This window comes from Otolemur garnettii, unplaced genomic scaffold (assembly GCF_000181295.1).
Source record: "Otolemur garnettii isolate 467f Iridium unplaced genomic scaffold, OtoGar3 scaffold00007, whole genome shotgun sequence".
Taxonomy (NCBI): domain Eukaryota; kingdom Metazoa; phylum Chordata; class Mammalia; order Primates; family Galagidae; genus Otolemur; species Otolemur garnettii.
This window is the reverse complement of record NW_003852402.1, coordinates 31,217,564-31,240,457: the sequence shown is the minus strand read 5'-3', so window position 1 is coordinate 31,240,457 and position 22,894 is coordinate 31,217,564. Positions and strand designations below refer to the sequence as shown.

General features: G+C 34.9%; 1 protein-coding gene across 5 annotated transcripts in view; it reads right to left on the bottom strand.

Moving 5' to 3' along the window:
- Positions 1–445: 445 nt before the first annotated feature.
- Positions 446–22,894, bottom strand: part of CEP290 (centrosomal protein 290) — a 91,231-nt gene continuing 68,782 nt past the window's right edge. For 4 of the 5 annotated variants that reach the window (XM_023509307.1, XM_023509311.1, XM_023509308.1 and 1 more), the window contains 14 exons: positions 22,540–22,685; positions 22,089–22,244; positions 18,577–18,700; positions 17,849–17,857; positions 13,745–13,879; positions 12,572–12,658; positions 11,047–11,211; positions 10,409–10,531; positions 9,291–9,463; positions 5,854–5,995; positions 4,757–4,830; positions 4,107–4,201; positions 1,756–1,835; positions 446–840 (listed from right to left, as the gene is read on the bottom strand). In XM_023509307.1, coding sequence (XP_023365075.1) covers positions 610–840; positions 1,756–1,835; positions 4,107–4,201; positions 4,757–4,830; positions 5,854–5,995; positions 9,291–9,463; positions 10,409–10,531; positions 11,047–11,211; positions 12,572–12,658; positions 13,745–13,879; positions 17,849–17,857; positions 18,577–18,700; positions 22,089–22,244; positions 22,540–22,685 — 1,740 coding nt within the window. In that variant the 3' untranslated portion in view covers positions 446–609. The remainder of the gene's footprint in view (positions 841–1,755; positions 1,836–4,106; positions 4,202–4,756; positions 4,831–5,853; positions 5,996–9,290; positions 9,464–10,408; positions 10,532–11,046; positions 11,212–12,571; positions 12,659–13,744; positions 13,880–17,848; positions 17,858–18,576; positions 18,701–22,088; positions 22,245–22,539; positions 22,686–22,894) is intronic. The other variant, XM_023509310.1, reaches the window with a different exon arrangement.

The following is a 22,894-nucleotide window of genomic DNA, read 5'->3' as shown; positions in this document are numbered from 1 at the left end:
TCTTTTACCATTTGAAGACATGAATTTTCCTGTTTCAAATGCCTATTCAAAATTGTATTTAGAATCAGCAAATAACTAATATTCAGCTATAAAAAGTAATGTAAGCTCCTAAACTTGTACAAAGGCTGGATTCTGCCCACTGTGAATGGGTAGTAATGTCGAGACAATAATATGAATCATTTTTTATGATTTATTTCCAAAAGTAAATAATTTCACTTTAATTTTGCTACACATTTAACAAGACATATGGCTCAACCTCATAATCTATATTGTATCTCTGTGTGTATATACATATATATATCATATGTCTTAACACATAAATAAATATATATGAAATCCCAATTTTAAATAATGAAACTGTTAAATGTACCCTCATGCTCTTTACAGCTCAGGCCTATTTGATAATCATAACTTACATGCTAAAGTCTTCAAAAATAATACTGTCTAATAGGTTAATTTCATATTTTATGTACTAAAAATTCCAGTCTTAGGAAAGGTACATGGTAGTGAAAGGAAATTGTACAGTTAAGAGACCTGCTTATTTCCAGATAGAATTTTAACTTATAAAGTTAATAAATAGCTTAATAAAACTACAGTTGTAGGTGGCCCTTAATAAATGGGAAAATTAACAGGACTTTCTTCTTCATCTTCAAACTGTTCAGAAGTAGCAATAGGGCTAGGTAATTCAAGTCCCAGTTGTTCTGAAAGTTTTTTTAACTTCTCTTCTAACAGAATATTTTTTTTCACTTCTTCTTTGTAATTATACTTCAAATCTTCGATTTCTTCAAAAAATGAAGGATCAAAATTTTCCAGTTCTTTTTTCAGCTTTTTTGTTTCCTCCTAATAGAAACAACATTATCCATAAAAGTTGCATATAGGAAATACAATACATGTTTTAGGTTATAATACATGTTTGAAGTAAAGAGATTTAATTACAAACATGAAAGCCAAAGTATCCCCGATAGTCAAATACAGCTATAAAGACAAAAGTATTTTCTTAAGATTTTGTTAATGAAGTTTCATTGTACAAGCATAAATAACTAGGTTGTTAACTGTCAAATTATCTACTCTTTGACTAAAATTAATCAACTCTTACATTATGGTAGGATATTCTCAGTAAGGCAATCAAAATGACTTTGCTATTCATCCCATTGAAGTTATCCTGGTTTAGATTTTTTGGTTTATATTTCACTTATTTTTATTTATAAATATCTACTTTTTAATGAATAATGATAAAGTTTTATAAATCTATTTATGATCAGGGAAACCTTGGGACTTCTTCCTGGAAAAGTTAGGCATCTGATAAACAGAGAGAATTTAAGCTCTAGGGACTATTTAGAATAGCCGTTAATCACTAGCTAATTCTCTTATCCATGTCCTTTTGTTCTATTAGGAGGTAAAGCACAGAAGATACTTTTTTTAAGAGAATTATAACCTTAAAAGAAAATTCCTAAAAAGAATTTCAAAAAGAAGTAAAGGACACTGTTCCCAATGGGACCAAAAAAAATTAAGAAAAGATTAAAATAATGGGCTATATTTGTTACAGTTTAAAAAATAAATTTACTGTTTAATCCTTTCTGTTTATTTCGTCTGAATTTTTTGTTAGCTCTTAATACTGATTGCAATACCAGGGCAAATGGTATAAGTAATTATAGGAGTTTTAAGGATACATATTTAAAGACAGTGATCCTAGAAATTGTTTGCAATATCTGTTTTCACAATTAGTGCTAAAATTAGATAGAATTAAATAATTACCTTCAAATGTTGCTTTTCTACTTCTGACACTTTGAGCTGTGTCTCTAGATCTTTTACTTTTTCCTTTAGTTGATGAGCATCTGCCAAAAGGTTATGAAAATTACTCAGTTTTTTCCCACTTGGAGTAAGTTTAAGGTAAAGGATTTGTTGTGGAGAATAAGCTGAAAACTTAACAAAACTTAGAGCCTGGGAAGTACGGCATTTTATGGCTAAAACTCTTTCCAAAATGTGAATACTGTATGCTACCTCCACCAAATATTATAATTCCATGGCAAGCAAAAAGAGAAGAGATGTGACAAGCATTAGAAGTGTAGACTCAGGTTATTTTTTTATATGGAAAAACTTTTACACACATATTATGTATAGCATTTTCCAAAAGATACTTTAATGGCCACTTAAATTTAAGTAATGATTTAGAATCTGCAGAACCGTTCTGGTTTCATTTTAAGCCAACAGTCTTTGAAATATTTATGACAGGTACCTTGATTGCCTTCACATGGGAAATAAGGAATATGGGAGCGTAGAAACTACCGGAAGAAACTGAGGTTTTAGAAAGATTAGAGAACTTGCCTAATGTTAACAGCATTAACAGGCCTTTGGTACTCTGTCTAGTCTACTGTACACCAAGCTGGCTGCTGTAAGACATGTTGAGAGAGATTTATGTATGTATTTGTAGTTATCAAAAGGCAACACAGGCTAAAGGCTGATAATGGTAAGGAGCTTTGGAATTTCATAGATTTAGGTTTTACATCTTATAGCTGCTACATCTTAGCTGTTGTGACCCTGGGGACAGGTTACTTAACCTCTTGACTCTGTTTATCACATGTAAAATGGAGACACCAGTACCCATCTGTAGCCTTGTATGAATAAAACAGACTGCTCATAATCCAACCTACATGTTCTGTTGTCTATCCATGTTACAAAGATAGTTCTCTATGTTCTCTATGTACTAGCATAGTATCCAGGACTACTCACATGCGATGACTTTAATACAAACTAGCAACAGGACTATATAGTAGGATATTGTAAAAGCTGTATGAAACACTCGGATTGTTCAGATACATTATAAATTGATACAACCCCTGGGAGCAGAATTTGGTGTTTTCAGCAAACAATTTTATGACTAGGTTAGGAGTCATCATAGTATTCTGTAAAAGCAAGGACTTTAAAGGAAATGTCCATCAAAAGATAAATGGTTCAGTGCACTATCTAGGCAGTAATACACCACAGAATCATTAAGAATGGGACAGATTGACAGACCTCAAAAGATGTCCAGGATACACTGTTAAATAAGCTAGAAATATACATAGTATGAAACCAATTTTATATCACTCTTGTATACACATATTCCAACACTGTAAAGTCTATTCTGTATTCACAGTTTGTTCTATACAGTCAGCACAAATACTTTTTAGTTAGTGGATATAAACCATTGTTCCTAGGGGAACTATGTACACACACAGACATACACATCTCGCATAGATTACCTTAAACCCTAGAAATTACTCGTCCTGGTAGATTGTATTTTCTTTTAAGAAAAGGGAAAACAAAATCCAGAAGTGTTTATTCTCTCAAAAGTGTCCTAGAAATAAGCTTCTTGAACTATGTGTCTGCCCTCTACTGTCCCCATCTTCCAGTCACCTCTGTATGAAAACAAGAATGCTGAGCTTTGCCTTGTGAGACCTCTGCTGAGAACACGTCCACTGGATTATTCTGCTCTGCCAATGTCCACAAAACTGCCATGAGTGTTGATTAGGGGGGTTAAAAAATATGTTCTAGTGAGTAGGCACATCCACAAGTAAAGAATCCTTAATGAAGATGAAAAGTACACTGTATATACGTACATATATATGACTGTATGTATACAACGTGTGTGTGTGCACACAGGAACAGGCAGATGATACTTCTCTTGAATGGAAGGGGTAGAGAGACATTCTTTTTACTTTGTAAAAGGAATAAAGAAAATAGGCAGAGTTTATCTCTTTATAGGTTTTAAATAATAAAACAATAACATTTAGAAGAATGTGTGCAGAGGAACATATAAGACTGGCCTACACTTAGAAACTGAAATCAACAGACATAGTGTTCACTGCAGAGCACCATACTGTGATTAAATATATAAAACCAAGACGGAACACTCGAGAAAAACACTTAGGTGCTTGCTACTATAATAGAGACATCTCAAAAGATAAATGGGACTATCTTTGTAACATGGATAAGACAACAGCTCTAAAGTTTCATATCAAGGATTTAATTTTGTGGAGAGATAATGATGAGAAATCTTAACCAAGAAAAAGCAATCCTGAGTTCAAAAATGTGAAGTAGCTAACACATTTTATGATCTACATTACCAGCTTTGATGCTTTCAGGTCCACTTTGGTCCTTGTAAGCTTCTATCTGATGGATTAACTCTGCTTTTTCTTTATCCAGCTGACTATTAGCTAACCTAAATCAAACGATAATGTGTTAAGAAAAATATCACAAGCCAACAGACAATGTTCTACAAAATATGTGGGCATTTCTTATGAACTAGTGATGTACTTTAATCAGAACATAACAAAATAAACATTGACTCTCAATGCTGCAATGCCACCATTCTCAAAGAGAAAGCATGGCATCCAAGTCTCCATGTTCCTAATATCTGACCTGTCATTTTCAAGAACAGTTTTGTTATTAAGAGGAGCCTAATGGAAATACATTACAGAGACCCCTGGAAGTAAAAAATTACTTGTTCTTTCTGTAGTATTTGCCACTGGGAAACTAAGGTTTAGTTCATCCTGTGCTGTTAGAAAAGTTTAAATTACAAACATGAAACCTAGATTAGACTTGGTTTACTTTTCTACTATGTGATATGTAAAAGTTAAAGTGATTAGCATAAGCTAGATGAAATAAGGACCTAGGCAGCAAGGTTAGAAAATCCTCCAGCAAACCTGGTTATATAAACAAATAATCATTTTTTTTAAAAAAAGCAACAAAATAATCACATGAATCTGTGATGTACCTCAGAACTTGAAGCTCCCGTTTAAGGCCTTGATCTGTCTCAGCACCTTCAGGAATGTGTTTGAGAATCTCAATCTTTGGGTATAATGAAAAATGAGAAGATAAAGTTTGACATGGAAATACAACATTTTATACACTTTTTGAGGAAGCATAATATTAAAAGTTGGGTTTTCAAAAGTACACATAAGTATATTTCTATGTTTTATTCACCATTCATTCAACAATTAAGTAACTATTAAATGCCAGGCATTGTCCCAAGCACAGAGGATACAGCACTGGACAAAACAGGCCAAGTCCCACTGTCATGGTTCTTATACTTTGTCTACTATGTGATATGATGTGATGTGATATAAAAGTACCAATGGCAGGATGGGCTATCAAGACAAATAACCCAAGGTAAGACACAGAATGATGGGAAGTGGTGTAGGGTTAGGAAAGATCTCAGAAGAGCCTCCAAATAATCAGAGACAAGACATGTGGGAGTAAGCTATGAGAATATTTGCATGAAGAGTATTCTGAATAAAGGGGAAAAGTGCAAGGACTCAAAAGTTTAATGAGTTTGGTTTGTTCAAAGGACTGAAAAACTAGGTGCCAAACCATGCATGCATAGCCTTACAGGCTGTGAAAATTTTTTATTTTAGGGTGATAAGAGGACTACTGGAAAATTCTGAGGATGGGACTGCTATGATTATGCTTTAAAGGATTATTTGGCAGTGGTGCGGAGACAGATCAATGATAAAGAGAAATAATGCAAGAGTGGAAGCTGAGAGACAAATTAGCAGTAATGATTGCTACAGTCATTTGGGGAACAGAGAATAGGTTGGATAAGATTAATAGTGACGGAGATACTGAGAAGTGCTCAGATTTAGGGTGTAGGGTGAAAATACAGCTGACATGAAGTAATGACGAAAAAGATGTGGCGAAGGAGAAAAAGAGTCAAGTCAATGATGATCCAAAGTTTTTGACTAAAATAGGTGAAACTGGAGGGGCTTTCAGGAAAGGAATTGGTTAAAAGTCTATTTTCATCTACACAAGACACTGCAAGGAGCATCCTGAGACATAATGCAGTATTTTATGACTTAAAGGAAAATTACATGCCTGTTGTTCAAGGTCTTCAGTGTGTTTCTTGACTTTTTGTTCTCTCTCTGTTGCTTCTCTCACAAGTTGTTTAAGGTCAGTAATGCTTTGATTCTTTTTGGCAATGTCAGCTTCTAATTCTTTCAACTTGGTTTCATACATTCTGAAAGTATAAAGAAAAAAATAGTACAGACATAACAAATGATTTCTCTGATTGATTTAAAAGTCAATTCAAATTATTGTACTAAAAATACCTTATTTTACTGTTTCTTCTAGAAATATTTTAACGTTTCTTCTAATCACAGTTTTAGCTACATACTTAGTATTAAAAAGGGATGGTAAGAAGCTGTGCATGGCGGCAGCTACTAGAGTCGCAGCTATTCAGGATGCTGAGCAGAAGGATCATTTGCTCCCAGGAGATGACAACATAGCAAGACCTTGTCATTTAAAGAGAGAGAGACGGAGGGAGGAAATTGTGCAAAAGCATGGATGGGAGAAACTGTGCATGACTGGGGAAGGATGAACTTTTTTTTTTTTTAGACCGAGTTTTATGTCACTCTCCATAGAATGCCAGGGCATCACAGCTCACAGCAACCTCAAACTCTTGGGCTTCAGCGATTCTTGTGCCTCAGTCTCCCAAGTAGCTGGGACTACAGGCGCCCACTACAACACCTGGCTTTTTTTTTTGTTGTAGTTGTCGTTGTTTCGCGGGCCCTGGCCGGGTTCAAACCCACCAGCCCCCCGGTGTATGTGGCTGGCGCCCTAACCACTGAGCTAGGGGCGCCGAGCCAAGGATGAACCTTTTAAAAATCTAAACAGACTTGTGACCATTAAAGAAATGATCAGTGATTTAAAAAATCCAGATTCTAAAACCTTTTTTAAAAAATTTGAGCCAGTTTTATAGAGGTATCATACCTAAAGAAAAATAATGGCCATAATATTCAAACTTTTCCAGAGAAAGAAACAGAAGGAACACCTTCTAGCTAAGTTAAAAAGGCTAGTATTGCTTTGGCAACAGTATCTGGAAGGAATATTATCCCCTAAGTACATTCAGTCATCTTTTTGTAGATCTTAGAAACTCAGATTACAAGGAAATGTTATTAACCTGCCCATGACTGTCTACCAGAAGTTAATGTTGTTGGGTGGTGCCTGTGGCTCAAAGGAGTAGGGTGCCAGCCCCATATGCCGAGGTGGCGGGTTCAAACCCAGCCCCGGCCAAAAACTGAAAAAAAAAAAAAAAAAGTTGAAGTACCAGAAATTTGTTTATTCACTTCATTTAATTCTGTGTTCAAAAGCCACCCAAGCAGAGAGGCCCTCTCTGAATGCCCTACCTAACACAGCCCCTGGCTTGTCCCAGCAGTCAGCTTCAGACCAACACAGAAGATCTATTAAGTAAGTCTGCTGAGTAAATAACAGACACTATACGGATTTGAGCATGAGCGAGACCTGTGTTGTGGGTCTGGAGAGAGAGATTTCTAAACTGCTTTACTGAACCAAGTATGTAATCCCAGCTTTAGAATTTAGTAATTTTTCTTTCTGGGTGGATTTAGGAAATCTGGAGGTAAGGATTAGAATGAGCCTTCTCCTTTTCAAGAGGTTTTACTTAGACTTACGTCTTCAAAATGGTTTACTAAAGGCCTGCTCTATGCTGTTACTCATACAGTTCTCAAACTAAAAACACATAAATGATCTGAAATGCAAAGTCATCTTCAGTTACGGATAAATATTTTCATCATGCCTGCCAACCATTTATAAACCTTATAAACCCTTTTAAAACTAACAATCTCTTTTGCAGCCTCACAGAGCCCTTTTAGAAAGGTCAGGGACATTTTTTAATTTCTACAGATTAAAAATAAAAACAAAACTTGAGCCCACAGAAGGGATATAATTTACTTAAGGTCACAGTAAAAATTATGTCTTTCTAAACCATGGAAGCTACTTGATTCTCTGAAGGAACATAGGCCAACTGGGCCTTTTACAAATAACATCCAACATGAAGCAGAGAGTCTGGCAGTAGCATGTTCTAAGGAAATACCTGCTGAATACACAGATTTCACAATAACTCAAAATTCTTTCTGAGCCCATATTTCATTGCAGAAGGAAATAAAAAATGGCCCAGAAATCAACTACTCTATTTGCTGGATGAGTCCAAGAAGACAAAGAAGAGACACTCCCTCCACTGTACTGTCACATTGTTATTTAAGCCTGATGCTGTCCTTCTGATAGAACAATTGCTCCCAGTTTGTAGAGGGAAAAAGGGAGAGCTAGAGAGGAGAAGAGTGGATTCTGACTATACGGTATTAGGACAGGAACTAAGGACCCCTTTCTAAGAGTACACGCCTTGTGGGCTGCCCTCCAGTGTGCCTGTTTAACCTTTCCTTTTTTCTCCTTAGATTTGGCTGACTGGAACCAAGTGCATTATAGCAGGCCCACCTGCTGTAACCTCACAATGCTAAGACTCCCATCCTAGCTGGAGGAGTGTTGGGGGTTGCTATTTCACCTCCCATATAGGCAATTCCAGATAGTAGATAGGTCAAAGGAAGTCCTCAAAGACATCAAAGGGCAAGTGGGCAACACATGGATATAAGGAACTCTATGTCAGTGGTCAGATAAAGATGAGTTTGTCTTTTGAAAGTAAATAACACAACTTCAACCAGGATGGTTTTAATGGGAAAAGATACAGGCAAGACCCCACTGACCACTGGCTTCCAGATTCCTTGAAGTACCTACTGAACAGCAGGGATGAGAATGACACCAGAGCTTTACTGACTGGTGATGAACTGCCTGTGGTGACTGTGGCAAAGGACACATGAATGTTTCCACATTCATCCTACCACCTCTTTCATAGCTGCAAAGACTCACTGGCAGAAACCCCACATACTTATAGAACAGGTTCATGGGTGGGAGGAAATCAAGTACCAGAAGGCAGAGGCCAGTAACACCCTAAAGCATTGCTGAATCATCTATTGGGGGTATCTGAAAAGAAAGGTGCCCAGGAAACAATTCCTAAAGCGCGGCAGTACAGCCTGGATCTAGTTTGCCACAGTTTGTGACAAGACAGTTCAATTATTCCTGCCCCCTACTTGAGGTAGAAAATTAATATAATTAAGAAGCTGAGGTCCCATTTGGAGAAAAGCAGCACCCAGGAGCAGCTGGGCAGCATCAGTTTAGGCTCATAGCTCAAGGCAGTCCTGTGCTGCACACACAGCTCCAGTGCCTTAGCCCAGGCCCAGTTCTGCCCTATCCCATGCGCTGCCACCCAAACAGAAACATTTTAAGGAAGAAAACGGCTCTCACAATGCTGCAACAGAATAAAGGTGAGTGTTATACTAAAACAAATAACGAAACTGTTCATGAGGAAAAAACTAGGTTATTCAGAGTAGTGTCATCTTTTACAACAGTTATGCCAGAATTAGAACTGTTCAACTTTGTACAAGTTTTAAACCGTCTCTTCCTACCTTGTGACGACGATTGATTTCCAGCTTTTGCTGTCAGCACCTTCCAGCTGTGGACCTCTACTTTCTGCAAACTGTAACCTCTTGCCAGTCTCTTCGAGCTGAACCGTCATCTTCTCATTCAGTATCTCTAAATTATTCTTGGCTATCCGTAATTTCTCTGCAGCTTCAATTTCCTATCATTAAAAACTAGTTAGTATTATGGCAAAACAATATTGTTCTCACAGATGCAATGTATTCAAAATGATCAAGACAAATTGGAAAACAAAAAATAATGTGGTGCTCTAAATGCTAATCAAAATTCAGTAACAGAAATTAGAACAACATTAAATGAAGTCAGAGAAATATATTTACAAGTCGTTTACTCTAGTGGTTACTTAAAATTTGTCATTTTGTTCCTTTACAATAATTTTACAATAACAGGATAAACTGTGTCTTTATACTTTAACAGATGCTTTGGTTTGACTTCCCAAGACCTCTCCTGACTTACCAGACTTAGCTATAAGCTTACACCATGTGTAAATAACATATTATTTCCACTATTAAACATCTACATTCAAAGCACAGTATCACTCTCAGGATACACTCAGATACTATTCCAGTTAGTTTAAAAATACTAATTTCAATTTATTCACAGGATCATTCATATAAATAACAATACTCATTTGTAGCAAGGAATATTTTTTGCCATTAAATATAAAAAAGTATATATATCTCCTCACTATAGATCAGGCATTGTTCTAAGTCATGTGCACAAACATTAACTCAAACCCCACAGCAGTTCTGTGACATAGGCATACTTATTATTTCCAGTTTTACAGAAGAAGAAATTAAGGAATAAAGAGAGGTTGTATCCCTAAGTTCCCATGGCTAATAAATAATAAAGCTAGAAACTGAACCAGGCTGAGTAGCTTCTACATTCTGCTGCCTCTAACTATATTAATTTTTTACTATCAGTGCCCCTCATGGTGAAAGAATGTGATAATGGGCAGGTATAAAGATACAAATCTTAAATCTCTTAATGTTGACTTTAAATAGACACACATATATAGGAACTACTTGCAGTTTTTCCAACAGATATGAATTAAAAGAAATGATAATGTCAGTCATGAAAGTCGTACTTTTTTGAGTTCCTTACGAAGCCTTTCATTTTCAGCAACAATCTTTTCTGTGCCTTTGGCCTTAGACTCATAGTGCATGCTCAGCTGGCGTCCAAGGTGAGCTTTAAGTTTTTCTAATTCAGTCTAGTAATTAAAAAACGACACATTATCAAAACAGAAATAAAACAAAATAGGATCTTCTCAGCCCCTAACACTTAATTCAAAGTAGTTTTAGAGACCATATTTGATTAATTAAAATAAAAATCTTCCCTTGAACATGGATCATCCAGAACAGAAAATTCCCAACCTTAATACACATCAGAATGACTTGATGACTTAAGAAAAAACCCAAAACCTCAAAAGACCACCCATATTAGGAATCACTCAGAAATAATGAGGTCTTAGATACAAGTATTTTTAAAAATAGACACAGGTAATTAATCTAGGATACCAGTGAGAACCACTGGTCTTAAAATAATAAAGATCAAATGGAGCTACACTGTGAAGCCTTAGCTTTGTCTATTATAAGCTTTTTCTACATGTTTAAAACACATATTGCATCTATTAAAGCCCTTTCCTGTACTGAATATATTTAAAATTTTTGTAAAAATTAAAACTAAAATATTTCCATAATGTGAATGATCACATTAAAAAATTACCTTCAACTTTTCATTTTCCATCTCAATATTAGCCATTTTTTCACTGGTCAGTATTCCTGATGCTTTTTTCAACTGTTCATTTTCTCTTTGGACTTTTTCAACTACTTTTTTCATTAAGCCAATGGTTTTCTCTAGTTCTGGGATTGTCTTTCCACTTCTACCAGACTACAAAAAAAAACATGTTAATGTTTTAATTCGATCAAATATTTTAGAGAGTATAATATAAAGTACTAATAAGACAAGCTCATTGTTATACTCATTAAGTCCCAGTATTTGATATCAAAGGTGTGTTAGTTCATTACATCCTTAAAAGAACCCTCATGACATAAGAATTATAACTGACTTTATATACAAGAAAACCAAGACTTATAGAATGTGATATTTCTAAAACCATGGAGCTAAGAATAATAGCTTAAATAGTCTGGCCATGATGTCTGATAAAAATAAATAAAATAAAACTAAATACTATATTTAGTGACTTCCCTCCAGTATACCAGAATTTTCTTTTTATGAAATAAAACTGCAAAAGAGAAATTGTGTCCTTAAGGAGCAAATGAGTAACAAAATTTTAATTGTAGCACAATAAAGGCGATTTTCTCTAAGAATAGCGATTGCTTAGAAATTCAGTTTCCATATAAAATAAATAAGAGAGACATCTGAATAAAAAAGCTTGCATAAAGATTATCAATAGAAATGGGTCAGCAGTTAAAAAGTTTAACTATTACTTTAAAAGTTTTTAACAAGTAAAATAGTATGCTTAATTCTTTAGCATTTTAGTATTCTGTGCAATAAAAAACTCTGATATATAAACTTTTACATCACTTTAGTATATTATTTTCATAATTAGATATGTGTCAGATTAACACATACTTTTGTTCATGAAACAAATGTTTCCATCAGCAAGATATTTTTTCTAAATAAATTCCTAGTAACACTTGTAATATTTTCACTGAACCTATCATATATTTAACATTATGACGTGAATAAATTTGTGTATTATTATTGCTTCCATTTGTGCCACTACCAACATGAAATAAGAGGAGCTTAAATCTTTGGCCTTGGCCTTGGAAATAGTATTTATTCATTATATAAAGGAAATAAACAGTAACATAGGAAGAGAAATATAGGAATATAAAAGAAAATGGACAACGCATTCATAAAACATCATACCAAGAAGTTGCTGTGGGTATCTTAAAACAATAATTATAAAATGGTAGAAGTGGACCATGGAATAGTTAACTATTACCTCAATGAACAGGATTCCTGGAAGTTAAATGTTTTCAAGGTGTGGAGGGATATGCAATGAAAAGAAAGAGGCTGTCTAGTCCAAGTCAAAGAACACACATGTCAGGTATGAAAGTCTATTAACACAGAGAAAGCTTAGTCACGTTTTACACGACGGATGCAGCAGCACAGAAGTGGCAACTAGTGGGGGCATTTTACTAATGTTATCTCTGAACTTTCCATTTCTGACTTGCAGCTTCTGAAACCTAAACAAAGGTATTGCATCTTTTCACATACTTACCCCTCTAACTCGGCCAAATCTCCTTTCAACGTCTGCTTTTTCTTTTTTAAGGAATTCACACATTTCCTTTAAATCGCTTACTTGATTCTAAAAGATAAAGACAAAGATAACAGTCTAACAGGCTATAATCACTGAAGAGGGAAGGCAGACAATCCATTGAACTATCACTCTCTTCAATTGTACAGCCAAGGTAACTCTTCATCAACAAAGATTTTGAACAAGACATACATTAAATTGATATAAGAATATTTTCTAAATGAAATGCAAGAAATACTTTCCACATCATTGCCTTAGTATACCATGTAAATTTAGATCTTTCATTTTCACTGTTTGATAAATTATGCCTATAGATCCTTATCCATGCTGTACAGGGAAAAAAGACAACGTATCTGTTAACACTGGCTCTATCAGTATTAAAAATCAGAATGAGAAGCAGGACCTTATATCACGACAGTGGAGTTAATAGGCTGCTAATATTCCACAATATAAAATAAAGCTGAAACAATTGCCAAGAGAACAAAAGATTCCTATAAGTAAGATTTCAGAAGCCAAAGATAAAAAACGTAATATCAGAATAAATAAAAAGTTTCTAACATAAAGAATTATCCCAATAGTTTTAAAATGTGATAATTGTTACTGAAATACATCAAGTATCCTCCGACCTGGGGGCATTTTAACTTGGTATTTCTCTTGCCTGTAACTCTTTTCCTAACATCTGTGTGGATTACTTCCTGATCCTCCCCATAGTTCTCTGTTCCTGTATCTTATTAAGGAAGCCTCCCTTACTACCCCATTTTAAATCATACCTTTCCTCCCCCACATCCTCCACCTCCATCACACTTTATTTCTTCCTTATCACTGACATCAGCCACCGACATTCTATATACCTGACTTGGTTACTTGTTTGTTAGCAGTCTTCTCCATTAGAATGTAAATTCAGTGAGTGGACGGATCTTTTTTGACTGCTGCTTCTCAGGAACTAGAAGAGTATTTGATATAAACTAGACCCTCAACAAACAAAAAATGGGCAAATGTATGAAGTTTAACAACAACGTGGTATTTTATGAATATGTATTTTTACTTCTTTTCTTCTTAAGGTAATATAAGTAAATATAACATCTAAGGGGGTTGAAGTTACAGGCAATAGATTTCCTAACTATAATAAATAATTACCTTTAATCTTGGCAAATCTTTATTTGCTTGTTCAAGTTGAAATTTCAGTTCAATTATTTCAGTTGATAACTTCAAGTTTTCCCTCTGAAGTTCCTGTTCCCTTTGAGAATGATCTTCTGACTCTGTTCCTGAAGTCTTCATGAAAATGATATTAGTAATATTTTTAAAGTTTTATAAATAAAAACCACAAAAGACATAATGGATAGAGATCAATGTACCAAAAGGGAACTTCCCCCCCAAATATGAGAAAATTGCTGAACTCAGGAGAAAGCCAAAAATGGAATATAAAACTTCCATGATAAAAGATGATGTGTTTTTTTCTGATTAAAATAGAAAGCAAAGCCAAATGTGGCTAAGTAATGTCCACATATATGCTTTCATGTATAATCCCATAATGGTTAAACAAATTTATGATGATTTTATCAGTCTAAAACAAAGTATGATTATTATCTGTTAAAGACTGAATTGCATTCCCCACCATCACCAAATTTGTATGTTAAAGTTCTGATTCCCAGCACTTCAGAATCTGATCTTATTTGGAGGTAGGGTCTTTACAGAGGTAATCAAATTAGAATGAGGTCGTTGGAGTGAACCCTAATCCTATATAATTTGCTTCCTTATCGAAAGGAAGAATTTGGCAATTTAGACAGAGAGATACATGCATAGACGAAAGAGGATGTAAACAGAGAGGGAAAAGATGCCTGTGTATAGTGTGTGTGTGTGTGTGTATATATATATATAAAAGCTAAGGGAACAGGCTTAGGAAAGATCTTTCCCTCACAGCCTTCAGAAGGGCCCAACCCTGCTAACACTTGGATTTTGGACTTGCAGCTTCCAGAACTGAGACCACAAATTTGTATTGTCTAACCTGCCCAAACAGCAGTACTCTGTTATGACAGCCATAGTAAAACAATATGCTAGACTAAAAACTACACTCAATTTCTTACCCCTTCAGAAAGATTTGCCTTATTCCTTGAGCTGACATGATTGCTCCCTGCTCTGAAATCCATTAACACAATATTTGCATTTCTCTTGATGTGAATCCTACCTTGGGTTATTATTTATGTTCATTTTTACTTCTCATTCTAAACTCTATGTTATTTGAAAGAGCAATCTATGCTTGCTTATGCAAGCCTCCTCCATAAAATAGGAATAATAGTCTGCAAATTATTGTCAGAAATACACTTGGAGACAGAGCCCAACACAGCGCTGACAGTAAAACATGTAGGGTAGAATACTACCCAATGGTAGCATTCAATGGTTCAATGGGCTATAAACAATGTTTTTACCAACATTATAGTTCTTGAAATAGAATATTAAATATACCTATTACAGATTATACATGGCTGTGTAACATCTGTTGAATTATCTGTAGGTTAATACCTTATAGTTCTGATATATATACCCTTAGGTTAAGAAAAAAGTAAAGAAACAAATATTTTCTTAGGTAAAATGTAGTGAAAGTAATCATAAAATAACCCACAGAAAAGTAAAGAAATTTCTTTTCGTTTTTTTTGGAGATAGAGTCTATGTTGCCCTTCACAGCAATCTCAAACTCTTGGGCTTAAGCGATTCTCTTGCCTCAGCCTCCCGAGTAGCTGGGACTATAGGCGCCCACCACAACACCTGGCTATTTTTTTGTTGGAGTTGTCATTGTTGGTTAACTGGCCCTGGCCAGGCTCGAACCCACTAGGCTCAGTGCCTGTGGCTGGCACTGTAACCACTGTGATATGGGTGCCAAGCCAAGTAAAGAAATTTCATACAGACATTATATTGTGACATGAGGCGTATAACTGAACACTGGCAGAATGTCCAGGTACATGTGTACCTGATTTCTTTATGAGGGAACATGTGTGAACATGCACAAGAACAAGACAGACACGTCTGCTGATGTCTTTAAACCATAGGAGTTAAATTCTCACTTATACAGATAACCCAAGTATACATTCCAATTCCACTACAGTTACGTTGACAGTAAGCAAATTCTGCTACTTATATAAAGTTGTCAGCTTTTGCATCTTATAAATGAAGGCACTAGATAGGGTAAATTTTTTAGATTTCTTCAGACGTGGAAATCCCTGAGCTTTTCTGCCTCCCTACCTTCCTCTCCAATCACCTGTGAGTACCAATAATGGATAGATAAAAAAATATAGAAGAGGGTAATTCTACCTTAGGAAGGTCTCAAATGAGAATAGTTTTTAACACATTTTTCATGAAAATACAGATGCATTTTTTCTCTTTTTTTTCATTTTCTTTTTTTCTGTAGACCTATTCTGTGGTCACAGATGCAATAATTAGATAAGTGATATCTGATTCTATGTTTCCCTTCTATTCTCAGAAATAAAAGATTTTTTTGAAATTTTCCAAATTTTTGAAAAATAAATTCTAAATGAAACTCTCTATTCTATGATGATAATAAAGAGAATTCTTGTATAATGAACTCCATGGGACTTCCAAATTGTTTTATAGAAGAGAAATCCAGTTAAAAGGCATAAACTGCTTAAAACTAAATTCTTAGTAGATGGAGTTAGAGACAACACACGTGGAAGCTTCAAACTCTCCTTTATTTATTACTGAATAAAGACAAAAAAACATCATGAACCTGGATAAGGAAATAAGAATTAAATAGATTTCATCCACTTTCTCATAATATATAAATACTTGATTTTAGTTGAAGGATTTAGATTACTGAAATACCTCAGGTGGAAAGAATAAAGAAAAAAAGAAAAGATAAATGCTACTTGATTTCAATTGAGAAAAACTTTTTTATTCTGTATTTCAATGTAAACTGACCAAAAGTATTGTGTATGTGGAGAGTTCATAAACTGTAGACATGGATTTAAACCCTGGTTCTGTAGTTTCATGATTACTAGGGATACACTCATTCTCCAAGCCTCCTCCATAAAATAGGAATAATAGTCTGCAAATTATTGTCAGAAATACACTTGGAAACAGAGCCCAACACAGCGCCGACAGTAAAACATGTAAGCTTCCTTTTCTCATTATTAGTAAAAATACCATCTAAGGGACTTGCTGTACATCTTAGGATATCACACAACATCATAACAAACTTCTACTGGTATCTTTCACTGCAGTGAGATTTTTCTTGTGAATATAGCATGCTGAATTTAAAATTTCTAAAGCAAAACAAACACCTCTAAAGTGTCCTCTTTGCTAATTTATCTAATACTTTCTAAATGAATACCGACGATAATAAACAAGAGTACTAAACTAGAAAATGTGTAAGCACCAATTTTTGTGGGAACTAGTCAAAAATTCGGGCGTAAGGAGAGTCGACTAATAGTTAATAATTTTTATAAACCCTACACGCTTACTCATTTGCACTATTTATGTACATATTACTCATACCATTTGCTGTAAAAAAAACTATTTAACAATGACATAAAGGACTGCCGTGTATTCAAACCAGGGACATTTCACTCCTTGGCTAAATTAATACTTGTGTGTCAGTTACATAATCTGCCTACACATGGCTTCACTGCCTCAGCAATGGAGGCATCAACACGGCCCTCCCCAGCGGATCCTTCTGAACCCATGCAGTTAGGACGCACGTCTTCAGCTGTGTGTCCCTTTCCTTTTTCATTCTTGCCTATCTTATTCTCTTCCTCATTTTACATTCCTCTTTCTCATTTTTACAATATTCTTCCATAGTTTTCTCTATTTTTGGCCGGGGCTGGGTTTGAACCCGCCACCTCCAGCATATAGGGCCAGTGCCCTACCCTTTTGAGCACAGGCACTGCCCCATAGTTTTCTCAACTTTAGGACTGAAAATCTGCCAAATTACCACTAGCAGACCTAAATGGATTTGATTTATTATTTGGTCTTGTCTCCTCAAATTTAATTAACTCAGTGGGATCTACAATATCTTCTGTTTTTCTTCATTATTATAATACCATAGAATATTTCTAGGTACCCAATGATATAAGTAGTCACTGGCATCTATCCTCTTTTTATTTTTAATTCTGAATATTGTTATGAGTTGTTTCTTTTTTTTTGTTCCTGAATATTGTTTTTTGTGAAAACATTACGCCTATATTTATTAATATTGGTAACAAGGGTAGAAAGCGTAGAGGTGTCACATACCTGATTCTCCTTGAAGTAGAAGAAACATAAAAAGAAGAAAAATAATAAAAGTACATACACTAAGTTTTTAAAAATAATTCTACATTAATAATTAATGAGTTTTTATAAACTACAATTGTGTCAGACATATTTGAATAGAAGTAGTGCTGGAACATATTTTCCTATTTTATTTAATGGTATGCTCCTGCCATAGCAAATTTCATAACATTATTTAAAAGTTCTTTCTTTTTTGTTTTTTTTTTTTGAGACGGAGCCTCAAGCTATCCCCCTGGGTAGAGTGCCATGGCATCACGCTCACAGCAACCTCCAATTCCTGGGCTCAAGCGAGTCTCCTGCCTCAGCCTCCCAAGTAGCTGGGACCACAGGCGCCCGCCACAACGCCTGGCCATTTTTTGGTTGCAGCCATCATTGTTGTTTGGCAGGCCCAGGCTGGGGATTCAAACCTGCCACCTTAGGTATATGTGGCTGGCACCTTAGCCGCTTGAGCCACAGGCGCCGAGCCTAAAATTTCTATTAATACAATCACTGCTATCAAGAGTTTTAAGTTTACTGCTGTGTTAGAGAAGATTGAGGAAGTTATTATGTATCACCATCTAGTTAAAAACAAAGTTGAATTTGTTACGTTAATACTAATGAGAAGTATTTAATGTTTCATTTTTTATATAAAGAAGCAGACTACACTGTTTATGTATTTACAAATAGAAAAAAGAAAAAATATGTATACTCACTAAAGGCCTAGAATATGAATCCTTTGAAAATTGTTTTTCTAAAGCGTGAAGTTTTTCTTGGAGGTATCTGTTTTGTAAACGTAAATCTTCTATAACAGAATCTCGAGGAAGAGCTTGGTGGGTCCTATGAACAAACACCACAGATTCTTTACTATGCAAACTTCACCTTTTCCATATTTTATTATATTAAAATACAAAGAGGAAAGAAAGGAAAATGCAGTATGTTTTATACTGTATTAATTTAAAATTCTTAAAAACTTCTAAATTTATAAAATATAAATTAGGACATCATGACAATTCTCTATAGAGGATTCACTGAAGGACTTTGAGTTAAAAAGTATATTTTGATTTATTGAAATACGTTAACATTTTAAAGTAACAGGCCTCTCTCTATATGGAATTATGTAAGATAAACTAAAATATCTACTATTTTTAAAACATTATATAATAATTACATAATAGCCATGTCCTTCTCAAGAAGCTCAAGAATCTAAAAGCCTATTAATGGTTCCAGATAACAACCTATCCTTCAAGCCTGAACTCACCTGCCCAGCCTACAACGCCCTCCAGAGTCCAGCATAGCCATCTCCACCCCACCTGATTATCCAGGAGTCTATCTCTACTGAAGCAAAAAAATCCACTCTTACCCACACATGAAACATTCACTCTTGCCTCTAGGGTTCCCCTTTTTGATCTGTTCTTCCTACATTTAACATCTGAATCTGATTCAAAAAATTCAGGAATTCAAACTTCTTGAATTAAGAAAGACAACAAATTCAATCTCTTCTATAAAGTCTTCTCTAATTACTTTAGTCCACACAGATTCACATTGTTAGAAAGAGTATCTAAAAGTATTAGCAGGTTCAAAATGAAAACGATCCTCGTGAAAACTGCAAAGGGTTAAAAGAGTTAAAACTGCAAAGGGTTAAAAACTGCAAAGAATAAAAGGGTTTTGTTTTGAAGATGGGTTTAGATCAAGAAAAACAAGGAAGGGGAAGAGCCACTGCTGGGACCAGACAGTAACTACAAACACATGTCTAGAAGAAAAGTTCCTCAATTATTTTTTTTCTTCTCTATCAAGGAAAATCTAAAGAATTTAACAAACAATAATTTAGAAGAGGATAGAATGTAGCTTAGAAGCCCTTTAGAGTGTCCCTGAAAGAATTTCAACTTCTTATGTTCCCATCACATTCACGTTGACACAATAGTACATTACATAGAGGACTAATGTTAACTTTTAAAGATTAATAGAAAAAAAGAACTATAAATTTATGAAGGGTAAATATCCTCAAATCCAATTATGATAGGTAGATATCAGGCCTTGACAATGATCATTACTTGATTACAGACTGTTTGTAAGTGCCAGAAGAAATAACAAGTTATGTAAAACTAACCTTAAGCTTATCTTTGAAGAAATGAGTCAAATAGAAAATTAAGTGATTTTATTTTTTGTTTTCAGGACATGTTTTCGTATTAATTTTTATGACCATGACTATATTAAAAGATATAACTTAGAAAGAGACAGGAAAAAAAAAAAGAAAATCTCAAAGGCCCCATTAAGAAATGATATAGAGCAAGGAGTAGGAGATGGATGGGTGTTGGTTCCAGATACCATGGGGTAAACAGTCAATCTTGTCTCGACTAAATATGTGGAGCAGCTATTTCAGGACCTAAAAAGTAAATACAGTAGAACCTCTGTAAGTTGACTACCCAGGGACTGTAAAATACTGGTCAATAAATGGAGTACATGGAGATGGTCAACACAAGGAACTAGGCCTACTGTCCTGCTATGTTTAAGTGGTACATGTCTGGTCTGTGAAAATTAGGTCAACTTAAGGTGATCACAGTAGGTCAACTATGGAGATTTTACTGTATTTGAAATCTGAAGGTGGTGGTCTAAACTGAGGCTTCAAGAAAGCCTCCTAATTCTAAAGGTGAACTATGAGGTATTAAGTGTGGATTTGCCATATCATTCTAAAGTGTGTTGGCTATCACAGGAACAGGTGGTAGATAGTATTTTATCTCTGTGAGAACAGATGCTTAAATTTTATGAAGAATAGAATTGGCAGTGTGAATTATTGAAAGAAGATTTCTATAGGAATGCAGCATTTCTGTGTGACACGTGAAATCGAAATCACTATTGCTTTGCAAGGTAAAACTACATATGTATATGATATATGGAAAAAACACCCAGCATTTTGAAAAAAATTATCTTTTGTCAAAGCATCTCTTCAGAAGGAAGTTTCAGATGAACATTTCTCCAGTTAGCCGAGGTCACTAATGAGCAGGATGATATATGCCAATCATTTGAAAAATATCCAGCTGTTATAGACTTACTAACTGGAGAATAATGAAAGGTTCACTGACTTTGAGGTTCTTGACATCACACTCAAATCAGCATTGCAGCCTGACCTAGCTGATATCACCAAGGCACCTAAAGAACTCAGAAGGGAGTGAATGCACTTTCTGTAGATGCTATTTTAAAGCCATTGTCTGATGAAAGATCCAAATGAAATATGGAAAGATGCAGTAAAATAGCCACACCTTTGGCAATAAGCCCCAAATGCTTTCTTGCTTTTTACCACTTCGTGCTGTGAATCTACATTCTCCTAACCCAAAGCAACATGCCCTTTAGGTCACAAATTACTGATACTCATCTAGAGGAGCGACTGAAATTGGGGACCTGCACACGGCAACCAAATACTCAAATGCTTTCCAACAAAAAGCAGACATAACCAAGTCATTGAAAGGTTAACTTTAAAATTAGCAAGTAATTTTCATTTTTTGAAATTATTAAGTACATAGTAGTTAGATTTTTACAAAAGAATGTCCATTTTTAAGAATATCTAAGTGAAGTTTCTTGAATGTGGCCTTATTTAATAACAGCTAAATTAAAAGTGGCCTGCTGCCATGAAAAGGTTCCCCATCCCTGCCCTAGGGAAAGAGAAAATATCATAGATCACAGAGAGGGAGGAGCTCAGGAAAGGGACCCTGCAAAGGAAGGCTGTAAAGTCGCTTATGAACTTTTGGGTTCACTCTTGAGCTGCACAAGTATGGACCTTATCCTAATCAGAGAACCAGAGTTTCTAAGAACTGAATGAACAGAACATAGCCTACATACCAGATCATCAATGGAGACATGCACAGGCACGACATGTGAGTAGTACTGTGAAGGCTTTGGAAATGGAACTGATGTTGGAACACAAGCCCACAGAAAGGAGGCTGGAACTTACAGCCTGAACATAATTAGACTAGCTACATGCTAAAACAAAAATATCTCCGATTTTCTATGAAATTTAAACAAGACCTAGAGTCTCAAAACATAATATTTAAGAGTTCAAGAATACAATCCAAACTTACATACCATACAAAGTACCAGGAATCTCTCAACTCACATGGGAAGAGACAAACAATTCAAGCTTAAAAAATATATACATTTATTGTTTACATTTCTATGAGTCAACCAGTTTTCTTCACTACAACAGGTAACACATTTCTCTGTTATATCTTACCTCATATGCAATATGTCATTCTGTAAGTCAAGATTTCTCTTCTTTAATTCTTCCAACTCTTTTTCTGACTCTAAAGCTCGTACTCCTATAACCTGATCAACAGTCATGCCAGTTGTCTTTAGCTTCCTTTGCAAAGTAAGTTTCTCTTTATCAACTCTATGGAATTTAATACAAAATCATGAAAATATACCATTCACTGTTTATCCTTGTTCAACTGCATTACTCATTGCTTACTAGACCAATATCTAATTTAAGAATTTACCTCAAAAGGACAGGAAACTCCATTTATAAATGTTAAAACAGATTTAAAGAACATTTTAAAGGAAATAAAACACATAATAAATGATTACTAAAACTAGAAAATTTCTCATTACTATGATAAAATTAGACAACTTCCAGGTCAATACAGGTTTTTACACGTAATTGCATTTACCATGAAATTTAAACTCACTTGGCAAACAAGTCCTTCAAAGTATTCAATTGCTTCGTTAGAGTACTGACTTCCCCCTCTTTCTCTTTTAATTTGCTTCGCACTCCTTCCATTTTGGTTTGCCATTTTTTACCTTCTTCCCATCTAATTAATTCTTCTCTAGAACTCTGTAAACAAGAACAGAGGTAGAAAATCACTAATATCATGTTTAATTTCCCTTTAAGATTTGTCAATTACAATTTAACTAGAGAAATGGTAAACCGATACTTTCTAGAAAATATGTAAATAGGCTCATTTAGGTATACAAGTGAGCATTCCTTATCTGAAATACTTGGGACCAGAAGTGTTTTCAAATTTCAGATTTTTTTTTTATTTT